The sequence below is a fragment of the Ceratotherium simum genome, chromosome 17, assembly GCF_057802395.1.
Source record: "Ceratotherium simum simum isolate JZ-2026a chromosome 17, ASM5780239v1, whole genome shotgun sequence".
Lineage (NCBI taxonomy): Eukaryota > Metazoa > Chordata > Mammalia > Perissodactyla > Rhinocerotidae > Ceratotherium > Ceratotherium simum.
The window spans coordinates 26,512,340-26,525,619 of NC_141916.1; the positions used below are offsets into that span (position 1 = coordinate 26,512,340).

General features: G+C 38.1%; 1 protein-coding gene across 2 annotated transcripts in view; it reads right to left on the reverse strand.

The window, feature by feature from the left end:
* PDZRN4 (PDZ domain containing ring finger 4) overlaps positions 1-13,280 on the reverse strand; it is a 342,662-nt gene that overhangs the window by 62,617 nt on the left and 266,765 nt on the right. For both annotated transcript variants that reach the window (XM_014786372.2, XM_087441972.1), the window contains 2 exons: positions 6,206-6,462; positions 3,014-3,116 (listed from right to left, as the gene is read on the reverse strand). In XM_014786372.2, coding sequence (XP_014641858.2) covers positions 3,014-3,116; positions 6,206-6,462 — 360 coding nt within the window. The remainder of the gene's footprint in view (positions 1-3,013; positions 3,117-6,205; positions 6,463-13,280) is intronic.

Below are 13,280 nucleotides of genomic sequence, written 5' to 3' on the forward strand. Positions count from 1 at the left end.
AGTAATGGAGACAGCTGCCTAAATCTAAAAACTCTGCCTAAATACAGATATTTAGGCAAAGCCCTCCAAGCCGGTAGATGCTGTCCTCCAAGACTACGTCTTACCCCTTCCTCCATCGCCATCCAGGTCCAAACCACCTCTTCCCTCACCTGACTGCTCTGTGGTAGTCTTTACTTCCCATTGTCAATCTCATTCCAACAGCCAGAGGGATCTTGTTAGGGCTTCAGAATGTGGCCCTGCTCTTTCTTCTTCAGGAACTTCCTATCTCACAGGAAAAGCCAAGGTCTCCTCAAGATAGGCCCCTGCTCACTCTGACTTCACCTCCTCACTCTTCCCCTTTCCCATGCTGTCAGAGCACGCTGGCCTTGAGTGCCCAGGCGTGATCATGCTTCAGGTCCTTTGTACTTGCCCTTCCTTCTATCTGGAAAGCTCCTCTCTCAGATAGCCATATGGCTAGATGGCTAGCTCTCTTCCTTTTTTTTAGGTCTCTTAGGAGAAAGGCCTTCCCCGACCATCTTGTATAAGATAACAACACCTTGTCGCACACCATGCTTTTCCTCTCTCCATTACCCACACTTGTTCTCCATTAGCACTTTTCACCGTCTAATATAGTATGTTCTTACTTATTTGTTTATTGTCCATCTCTTTCCCCTAAAAGTTGAGCTCCATCAGAACAGGGGCTTCATCAGTCTCAAACTTAGTTTAAGAACCTGGCATATTGTAAGTGCTCATTAAACATTTATGGTAGAAACGAATGAAAGTAGATGGAAAGGAGTCTTCTTTCTACTTCCCTGATTTGCCTGCTGATGTGTATTTATCTTTAGGTTAAGGAGGAATGAATATCTCTTTCTGAGATGAAGTTCTCTCTTTGGCCTCAGTTTCCTGTAATATTCTCTAAGTGGCACAAAACTGGTCCTTCCTGAAGGTGTTCATCCACCGCATCCCCAGAGCTACTGGGTTATGATAGAGCTCCTGGAGCAGCTGGGGTCATCTCAGCTGGTCACAGAAATATTTGGTCAGTCTGTTTCTAGGTGCAATAGTACATAAAGACAGAATTAGCATTTTTAAATCTCCCACACTTAATGTGGTGTCCACAATCACCTCTGGTGACAGCAGTGGACTGATCAGATTTTACGGTCTACTCTGATACAGCCTCGAGGGATGGTGTGTGCCACTCTGCCACATAACTGTAAAAGATGGAGGAGTACTGGGTAGAAGCACTATTCTCTCCTAAACTTGGGGTATTCCCCCATGCCTCCACTCCCATCTTTAACCATGCACGATGTTCTCAAATGCAGCCTTTCTCATGATTGAAGCCTGTCACAGTAACTTCTTCCTTATTTAAATTTCACAGGAACCTTCTTTATTTCAATCACTCAGAAAGGTGCCTTCGGCAAGAGAATCACAGCTGACAGCAAATTAATGACTATGATGCTGTGATTAGTTGAGCTTACAAGCTACAGAGGACCTGTCTGAGCATTTACCACTGTCATCATACTGACACTGGCATTTATTAGGGATTGATATTGGTCAAAAAAGCAGAAGTGGTTCGGCTATAGTAAGCCCTATGGAAATGTAAGGAAATCTGTCTGTACTGTAATATTCAATGATATGCTAATTAGTTAAAAGGATTTTCCTGTTAACCTGTTTAGCCTAAGCAAGTCTCTCTCCTATGCCCTCCCCCAGCACACAGATTATTTTAATAAAGCCAAAGGAAAAGCTGATGTAATCTAGATAATTCCAGCCCCCAAACCCAAAGTATTCATTAACTGAAAGAAAACTATCATTTAATCTTGAGTTATTTGGATAAGTGACTCAATTTTGTAATTTATTTTGCATGAGTAGACAAAACATAATGGATATATCAGCACATACAGTACTTGAGTTGATTTATAAAAGAAAACTTTTCAATCAACTTAGTGGAGAGGAGGGGATAAAAAATTAACATGAGCAACAACAATGACAAAACCCTCTACTCAGATACTAGCTATCACTGCACATCCTTCCAAATTCTGGCTGAAAAGAAATAATGATTTCTGTAATCCCCAGCAATGACTTTTGCGGGGGGGAGGATTTCAAATAAATGTCTATTTGCTTTAGGTGAGCTTCACTGAACTGGCCTTATTTGATTTCAGATCCTCCTAAGGGAAGAGATTTCAGGATTTCTGAGTTGTAAAATGGAAAAGAACATTTTGCTGAACTTGTATGACATCATCTAAGGCATTAAAAGGGCAGATAACCATGGGTTCTCTGCCTGTTTACCAAAGCTTCTTTACCTCCTCAATCTATTTTATTTCCAAATGTCAGAGTAGTCTGAAACCTTTCAAAGATTTATAGACTGCAGAAGCAGGGGAAATATTAGGATAAATCCTTTAACTTTTGTGAAAGCTTTTAAATAATTAATAGATGGGCTTTTGGAATTGTTATGTATCACAGTACACAAACTCTAACACATACCGCATGAAGGCTAAACACCGTTTAACAACAAAGGGCATGAGGCCATCTCTTTTTCTAGAAAGTCAGTGAAACTTCTCTTTAGAGTACATACTTGAGTCACAGATGAAGAGAATATTGAATTTGTGAAAGGAAATATAACTAATATAATAAAATTTAGTGTATCAATTAAAATGAAAATACTATACAATGAATGAACATAGTAAGCATAATCTTGATTTTAAATATAATTTCTTTTCCAAACTCTACTTGGAAATTCTCTTATATTACAGAAAGAAGAAAAAAACATAACTGCCATAATATTATTTATGAAAAGCAACAAAGATGTGAGCAAAATATTTTCAAGCTTATATTATAAAAATGTTTTCCAATGTACTTAAAATACTAGAGCCAAATAGCTACAACAAATGATATTTAAAAGATCTTACCCTAGATATATATGTATACATATATATATAATAAAACACTTCTCACAGTAATAAATTAATTTTTTCTTTGTTATGCAAAACCCCTCAACCGTAACTTCATGAAGAAAGAAGTGGTGTGAAAATGATCTTACCTCATATTCAAAGTCCTCTGTTCTGTCTGCATCAGCAGGCAAGCTGGAAAGATACTCATTGTCCTCATAAAATTCATGATCCATTGGATGAAGAGAATGGCAGCTATGGGGAACATAGCAATACGATAGGAATGGATCAAAACGGTTGTTTTCAAGATTAAAACTGATTTTAGAATTTCACTTTAGTTTTCTCTGCTTTGCAATAGGACCTGCAGTGATCTAGCCTTTAAATGAACTACAGCTCAGAAAGAGCAATTGCTTTTCTTTCTCCCCTACATGAAGTCCACCAATTTGCTATTTCTGAGAGAATATTAAGAATAGGGGCCCATAGTCAGAGCTGCATTCTGTGAAGAAACTGAAGAGGAATGTCTGACAGACCACAGGGCTTCATTGATACGCTCTGGCTGGCTTCCACTCCACCAAATGTGACTTGCTCCACACACGGGTGTGTGGCATTTGAGACTGCAGTCTACCAAAGGGGCATTTTGTAACAAAATACTACCAATTTCATAATACACGGCCCCAAACTGCTTTTTGAAATCTGTTTTCAAAAGCATGTATTTTTCAGATTGTAAAACGTACTCACATTGCCCCATTCCTTAAGATCTCCTTCCTCATTCTCCCTCATAACTCACATTTTTCCCTCTTTGATAAAAGGCATGTGCACAAATATTAAAGAAATTCATGGTGATAATTCACTGGAAACTCCTATAAGAAAGAGGGTTTCATAATCCCTTTGGAAAATTCCTGGGGACAGAGAGAACTGACAAACTAAAGGAAATGAGGGGGATCCAGGGCATTGTACATGACTTTTATATATCCTTTAACTTTTGGGAAATGTTTTAAATAATTTAGAGATATGCTTTCAAATTACTATATGCTATGATATAGACATAATACATTATGCCAAATGAAGGCCAAGCATAGTTTAACAGCAAACGGCATGAGGTCATCTCTATTTCTAAAAGTCAGTGGAAAAGCTTAAATGCAATTAACCAAGTTGGTTGCAGGTGAGGCCTCTAAGTGCTGCCAGTGTGGACATTATTGACAAATTGGAGTTAGTAGTATTAATTCCCTTATCACTAGCTGAAAGGCGAGAGAGACCCATCCCGGTGCCCTTCCACGGTCAGCGTAAATATTCTACCAGCCTCTTCTTGCTCCTATCTATGGCTGTCGGCTCTACAGAGGGTTAATCAATGTGGACCCAAATAGCAAAAGCAGTACATGCAGCAGCTCACTTGCTGGTCTAACAGGTAAACCATCCTTAAATCTGGACTGGCTCTGCAAAGCCCATTTGGGCTGGTAGAATGTCACAGCTTGCTGTTTGGGGTATCTGATGTGTTTCCCTTGTCTTTCAGTTAGTAAGAAGGGATCCTTGCCATGAGGAACACCTTATTCATTCAACAAACATGTATTGAGTGTCTATCAGATGCGAGGCCCTATGCCAAGTGCTGGAAATATGGTGGCGCACAAAATCAGTTCTTGCCCTATTAATGGGGTAAAGCAGTAAAGTGGGAATTTTAGTATAGTGCAATAATTGAGGGGACAATGTGGAAGCTGTGAGAGCACATGTTGGGGATGTACCTCCTGCAGCCGTAGGAAGTTTGCTAGAAGAGGCTGCCTCTAAGCTGAGGTCTACAGGACTTAGGAAGAGCGACAGAGCAGACTGGTTAAAGTGGGCACTGGGTCAGATCTTTTCTGCTCAGAAGCCTGGCCCTGTCACTTCTTTGCTATGTGACCTTGGCCAAGTCACTTAACATCTGTGACATGGGTAAATATAATGCACTCCCTCCAAAGGTTGTTGTGAGGACTAAATGAGTTAATAAATGTAAGACACTGGGCATATTACCTAAAACATGTTAAGTGAGCTAATAAATGTTAGCTATTATTATGCATTCAAGAAAGTATTTATTGGATCGCTACTCTGTGTCAGGCTATACTAATAAATATTATATACTTGTTTGCTTGTGTGTTGTTCATCTCCCCCTCTAGAATATAAGCTCCGGGAGGTAATGACTATTTTTGGTCCCAGTTTTATGCCCAGAACCTAGTTCCAGTGCCTGACATAAAGGGCTGCTTAATAAGTAATAGATGGATGAATACGGTCATAAGCAAAACAAACAGAGCTCCTGCCCGGCACTTGAAGTTTCAAGGAGTGGTTTCCAAAACATGGCTCTCATGACAACCGCCTAGGGAGATTTTTGGAAAATTCTGATGCTTGGGCCTCACTCTAAAAAATTCCTATTTAATTGGCCTGAGGTGGGATTCAGGCACTGCGTTGATATTTCTTTTCAAAGTTCCCAGAACAGGTGACTCTAATGGACATATGTGAACCATTGAAATAAACTTACAAAGGCCACCAAAGGGCAGGGAAGTGGCAAGATCAGATCTGTGTTTTACAAAGTGGAGAATGGATTGCAGTAGCCAATGAAAATGCAGTCTAAACAAGCTACTGCTCTTGTAAATCAAACTCTCAATAATGTTTGAATATTTGCTTAAAAGCTCAGAGAACAAAATGTATGGGGCACAACATACTTCCAAAACTGTACAAGTAGGATTATTTGAATAAAACATCTCTAACTGCCTTTAAATTAGGTAAAAACTGGGAAGAAATATTCCTGTAATAGTTCCTTATTTCATAGCTCTATACTTGTTCTCTGACAGCCAGGACCTTTTGTTTACATCTTAATATATTGGGTAATTGCTTTCTTTGGAGAATTGCAATTTAACTAATTTTCTAGGTTCTTCTTTAAAGAAGAGAAAAGCAAAAGAGAGAGAGAGAGAGGCGAGCCACAGAGGAGAATATGGTGCCAACATGCCACTTCTGTGTCAGTCTTAATATGGTTTTTGGCAGCTTCGGTGAGAAAAGCTATTTCCCAGACCAGCGCTCATGAGTAGCGGGAGGCTTTGATAACTGGAAATATGAAGATGAACTAATCAGAGCTAGACTTTCTCACTGCACCTCAGCAAGTATGATTCCTGAGATGAAGCAACTCTGTGGGTCAGGGAGAAGAGCTAGCAGGGACAGCTGAGGACTAATTGGATGTAGACACAGCAGAGACATTTTCCAAACAGAACTGAGAGCCTGTCTCTGTAACTGTCAACTTGCTAATGTGAGTGATTCTTTCCAACACCTACTTTAAATGACGAATGAAAACAAATAGGGCTTTGGGAGACATGACAGAAAAATACCTGTCTGAGAGTAGAAATGGACAGATATCTGGCACTGGAGGGGTAGGTGGCCTAAGTTTGGTGAGGGCCATGATGTGTTCAAAGGTGATGTCGGTCTGAGTGCTGGCGTTCATGAGCTGTACTTCTGGGGCTGTTCCATAGGCTGGTTTACTTAGAGGCGTTCGCCTTAACACTTGGACCACAATGGGCTCCTTGGCATTTCGAAAAGCTTCCACTGCCTCTTCATGGGTGGCCTTTGAAAGATCCTTCCCATTGACCTGTGAAGATAAAAGGACATTGCTCATTTCAGAGAAAGAACAGAGAAGCTGTCATGATAGATTAATAAAAGGTGGGAAAGGAGGTTGAAACCAGCTGTGATATGAATTTTGTAAAGGAATATTTAATCAGACATTGACAATTATTGAACCCTTCACCAACATGAGGAAGTGGAGATGATTAAGAAAACAATTACTTCTTGTATCTTTATGAAGTACACTGCCAGAATTATCCGTAAAGGTTTAAAAATTTAAATAACATATCAGCCTCAGAAAGTATTGACCAAAATATTTAGAAAGGTATAAATGTTAAGTATATCCTTTTTAAAAAATGATCTAGCAATCTCTTGGTGGGATTTTCAATATTTAATCAAAGTCGTACTTGCCTGATATCTAATTTTGTAGGATATTGTCCAATTTCTTTTACATTCATCATTTTTTTATCCAAGACCATGTTACTGCTCATGTGCATTTTATCCTAAATCCTTACCAATCAAAGTGTGGTCTGTGGACCAGCAGTATAAGCATCATCTAAGAGATTATTAGAATGCAGAATCCCTGGTCCTACCCCAGGCCTACTGAATCAGAATTGGCACTTTAACAAGATCTTAGCTGATTTAGATGCACATGAAAGAAACGCTGTTCTAAAACTCCTCTGAGTGAGTACACTCTGTCCCTTTGGATACTCGTTTTAATTTATGCCAATTTATGATTCTCCAAGGCAGCCCAAGACATAACAGAGAAAGAGGTGACGTCTACCCTTGCCCTCCATCACTGCTTCTCAGCCGGAGCAACCACTGGCACTTGAGAGGGAAAAATTATTCTTTTTGTGAGACTTGCCCATGCCTCCTCATTAAGGGCCAATGATGTTTCCCAGACTTGTGGCACCCAAAATACCAGCACACTTTTCTGAACACTGTCTTGAGGGGCAGTACAGATTGATTTCATATAGTCAATTCATTCCTCTAAAATGGATCCTGATAACACAGCCCCTTAGTGGAATTTGTGTTTTAATAAAGGACTATAGAATCCTAAAGTAAGTTACTTCACAACTCTCACCCCAAACGAATCAATAATGTTGGCTTTTGCAAATAGGAAGAGATACTTGGGGGCACAATACTGTGCTCCGAACCCCTGAAATTATGCCATTTCCAGACAATTAAGCTACCCGCCTATTGGTGAGGCTCTGATAACTGCTATGCACCAGCAAATCCTTAGAGATCCCTGGGTGCCTTAAAAAGAAGCAAAGAGAGTCACTGAGTTACAGTCATAGAGCGACTGCTGACATTCAAAGAGCACATTCTCTCTCCCTGACTAGGCAAAGAATATGCATGTGCTCAGAGCGAGTGTGGAGCGTTTTGGGGTAAATGATACAACGCCACGTAGAAATCGTCGTGTCATGTAGAAATAGGGTTAATGATCTGGAGGAGCTAATTTACTCAATGGACCCTGAAAGAGTTAATGTGCCTTCAAAAATCGACCAATTAAGTTTCCTCACTAGCAAAATATGTCCCAGTACAGTTCTTGGATCACTAGTAAGAAAGTTCAGTTGGAGATTTGGGTGGGTATCTACCAGCGTGCACACAGTCACTAATCTGTACATTCACTCTCTGGTTCTTTCCTCCATGGACTAAACTTGAAAATTATCACTGAATTTTCATTGGTACAACTTTGGGTGTCTTGATGACATGCGGCATATGGGAGTATGTGAACGGGACACCTACAGACATAGTCATTCATTCCTTGAGCTACTGTTGGATGACAGGCACTCTGAGCTGGGACCACCACTGTCTCCTCTGAGGACCTGTAGTTGGCAAATGATAAGAGAAATTCCAGAATGGAAAAGCACAACCTAAAATCTAGCCTCTCTATTGAATGGTGTCATCCTCTATGTTTCATATTGTGGTCAGCATTTATAAATTCCAGGGTTATTGAAGACGATCCAGTGGTAGATATGATTGCTCTGTTAGAATCTATGCCCTTTTGTCCCTAGGCTTCCCATTTCATGGTGTCCCTTCAATTTAGTGAATTCTGTATCTGCTCCTGCAAGGTCTTATACCATTCCCTCTCTGAAAAGAACTTTCAGTCATAATCTATTATCAACTATTTAAAATCTACTGGAACTATGTCAATATATTACCTTTTCCTATAAGCTTTGCATTTAGAGTAACCCCTAACAGTGACACAATGAAAGAAGACAGTGCCCTTTTTGAAGGAATTTCAAGCAATATCTGAGGGTAAAAGGAAAAACAATTTGTGGCCAAGGTTTCTTCCAGTCACACATTAAATCCTATTAATGCATAAATTGTGTGTCATTAAGTAGTGAGCAAATGCCATTATTCCATTTCTTCCCCAAGGGGGCTCAGTACCTTGTCTACATGCTAAGCTAGTCTTGATATTCCTTTGTTTTGTATTTATCTTAGTGATTTTCAGAGCAAGAATAATTTTTAAAAAGTGAGTTCCTCACTGATAATTTATGTTGTGTTCCTATATGCTAAGTAAGATTATTTTTGCAAAATCCAGAAAAGTATAAAAATATCTGCATAAACATATATTACTAAAGAGTATTTGAAGCTGTGAAATCATTAGTTCTTATTGTAATGCTTAGTTATATGTATGTATTATAATATGCAGATGATACTAGTGTTCATACAGCAAAATCAATAGCTATTGATTCTAAGACCTGTACTTTCATTTATTTACAATCCTGGCATTTATAGGCAAATTTCATTTTTGGCTTTAAGGACAATCAAATACAATCTTACAAAAGGACAGTCAATGTAATCTCAAATATCTTATTTCCCCATTTGGGAATGCTCTTTTCTTCCTGTTATCATGCAGCTGACCTCTATTTTCATAAGCTATTTAATACCTCTCAAAGTAAAGAAGTCTATGACCTTTAAAGGCTCTACTGCCCCATGCGATCCCTTAGAAAATGTAAGTACTGATGATACAAAACACTCTTTTTTTTTCACCTCACTTGAAGTTCATCAACATATTGTTAGCCTACCAAAAGGTCACCATTTTATAAATTATGCCTTTCACAACAGAAAAAAGAATAGCTTAATTGGGATTTTCTGGCAGTTGCTTTGCTCAGTTATCATCAGTTACAGATAGGGAAAAGAATAACATTGGAAAAGTATCTAAGGTTTTAATCCTGTAGAAAAATTTTCTAGTAAATTAACAAATTAATTAATAGGAAAATGTGTTTTTTCCCAAGTGGTTAGATTCTAAACCAAGAACAAGGTATTTGGTATTTCATGGTACCATATTCTTATCATTCTATTTCTTTTCCATCATATTCTCTGCCTCCCTCCTTCCTTTGCTTCCTCCCTTCCTTCCCTCTCCGCTCGTCTTCTCTCTCTGTCTCAATCTGGGTTTTGTATGAACAACTTATAATTTTTATTTGTTTTGTGAAATGAGATTGGAGATGGAGAAACCCTCTGTTAAAGGTGTCCCATTTAATATAGGTGGTTAAGGGTGTAGATCCAAACTGTCCTAAGTGCCTAGTAAAAGGAGGGAAGAAAAAGTGCTAGAAGAGAGCAGGGAAATTGATTTTCAGGAGGAAAGACTGGATGAAGAGGGTCGGGTGCAAAACTGATGGGAGGAGATGAAAGGCAATTTGAACATTAAAAAAGAAATGCCCATGTATTATGGGGTTTGAGTTTGAAGTTTATATGCAAAAGGGTTTCAAGAAGGCTGTTGATTTGATTAAGCATGGTATAGAGAGAGACTTTTTTAAAAACTGGTTGTTAAATGGAATGGGTAAGAGTTTAGAGTGTCATAATAAACTTGAGAAGTATATGAGATAATTCCCTCTCTTACTATAACATCTGCCATTTTGATAACTGTGGCCAAACCTGATTTGGTTCTATTGTTACTGAGCAACTAGAGTTTAACTGAAAAGATTCATGTGATTGATATTTGATAAGAGGCTAGAAGTACCAGGGTGGGATGACTGGACTCTACAATGGTGATTAAGTGACCCGATTTGAGATAAATGAGAAACCAGGCACATTATGCAAAAAGAGGTCATCAGAATTGGCAACAGCATAGAAGAGGAGAGAAGGAGGATGCCAATGACAGAAGTTCTAGGATAAATAGAGACATGGGGTTGTTCTCATAAAAACTAAATTTGGCATTGGAAACAAGGGGAAAAAGTAGTCTTAATCATGTCGAACTTGAAGCAGTTATAAGGTATTCAGATGAACTAACAAATAAATGGATGATTGGTGACTAAAAGAAAAACTGATCATGGGAAACCATTTTCTGGGAAGGTCTTCCTTTCACCCCTGCACTTATCTTATCAACTCAGTTGATAAGTTGAAACATATACACATTTTTACAGATATGAAAAAATAAGTGTCTTGTTTCTAAAAAGTTATTTTCCGCTATATTGATAGGGATCAGAGGATAGGAGAAAAGCAGTCACCCTTCAGCAATCAATTCAAAAGAAGTGTGAATACATTTGTTGTGGCAGATGGGCTAATTAATCCATAAGCAACTTGCGAATGTTAAGTAAAGAATATAGCTTTTCATATGTAAACCATATCAAGGCAATATTTGTTGAAGCTTCTGTTTAACGAACAATCTACCCTTTTGAATAAACGGAAAAATCTGGGCCACCCGTCAACAACCTCCCCAGAGTGACTGGGGGCCTCAGCTTGGATATGAGCTGTTCTACTTTGATTATTCCTCCAAATCCATCCACATGCAAAATTTTCTTGAGTATCAGAAAACAGACAGGCTTTTTTCCCCCTTTCGAAGTGCAAACAAGTGCATGAATAACCAAGTCACCCTAGTGAGTTGCCATTTCTAGAGTCAGCTATTTGGGGATGATGACGGTTTCAAAACCTCTGTGCCTCTTATGAAAAATAAGGGCTTTTAAGTATCTATGCCTTTCATGCGAGAATACATATAAGAATACTCAGTAGAAGAAATATAAAATGCCAAGGATTATGTACAATTGACATAGCCCAATTTCAAATTGTGAATAAGTATAAAGTGCTTGAATACTATTTTTTTAATGTTTACAAAATTTTTATTTATGTATTCATTGATTTTCAGCTTTATTGAGGTATAGATGACAAATAAAATTGTAAGATATTTAACGTGTACATTGTGGTGATTAGATATACGTGCATATTGTGAAAAGATTCCAACCATTTAACTAACACATCCTTCACCTCACGTATTTATTTATGTATTTTGGTGAGAACATTTAAGTTCTACTCTTTTAGCAAATTTCAATTATATAATACAGTGTTATCGAGTATAGTCACCATGTTTTACATTAGATCCTCAAACACGAATATTGTAATTCTGGTTGGGCATGACAGTTTACATAATCTCCCACCCTCACAAATAACTGTGGAATTAATTTTGACTAAAGTCGCTATGTGAATGCTGATCAAATTCTATATTTGATAATTAGGGAGGTGTTGTAAAAACATGGTCTAGTAACATTTTATAGAAGGAGGAAATAATATTTAAATTGCTGCTAAAATGATTGGTATGGAAGGAATCTAAAATAATCTGAGCCCTATATTAATTAAAACACTTGTCATACACAATCTTTAAATCAATTTTAAGGGATTTAAGCATATAATTTTTTTCTAAACTTTGGTATTTTTGATTCTATGTGGACATCTGTTATGTAAATCGAGCATAGCAAAGTATAAAAAATATTTATAAAAAAACGAACTCACAGAATAGGAATTGTGCAAAATTATATGAAGAAAACCTAGTGAGAGATTGACTAAAATTAATTTTGATCTTTTTAAAATGTTTTCAATGAACAAAACAGTCACTGGTAGGTTTGTGATAATTATGTAATTTTAGAAGGTAAGAACATAAGAAATGTTAGATTGCATTAAACCAAAAGTCTGTGTAGTCTTGTGTTCTGCTTTTGACAGAGCTATTACTGGATTTTTGGAAGAGAATATAGTAATTATCACATGTGATCTAATGAGTAGACTTATTCAAAGGTGATCCTGGGGCTCCTTCTAGCTCTTCTGGACTATGAGGGATGGTAGCCTCGTTTTCCTGGTGTGTGGGGGTGTTGCAGCCTCCCTTGAGCTCCCAAGTCCCCTGGTGCTGGGCAGTTGGCTTTCCTAGACAAATGAAAATAACTGACTTCTAACCCCAATAGCCTGAACCTCCTGTAGTCTGTTTCCTTACTGACAATGTTTCCAAAGAAGAGAGAGCAACAGCGGGGTAGGACACCTCCACTGGAATCCAGACCCACTGCATGTCCAACAGTTTTGGACTCTCTGCATCACTCTCTGTGTTGTATGTTTCCTGACTTGTATGTTTCCCCAATAAAGACTGTTGCCTAACCTATAACATGATATCATGGGATTTGCCCTTATCAATCTTTTGTGACATAATACACATTTACATTCTAAAGAATTGACTATATGAAGCATGCTTATTATGTAACAGTGACAAATTGCAGACTCCCAGTAATCCAATGAGATCTTTAGAAAGCCTATTATTTCATTTAGTTAGTTGATTGTGACACCGAGGTCACCACAGTAGGCCACTACGTTGCTTCCTTATCCCTTTCACAATATACTTTGATGGAGAGGTGTTCCCAAATGCAAGCAAGATTCATCTTCAATTTTTCTTATTAAGATGTTCTAGGCCCATTATTTGTGAATTTACCAGAGCTGTTCTTGGACCAATTTATAATTTTGGTTATAGGAAATCTTGTGGATCCATCTTTTATAACTGCTCTTCCCCTATTATTTTTTCTTTATCTTATTTTTTGTATCTCTTCTTCTGTATTTTCTGATTCTTTCCTTATTCCCATTGCCAGA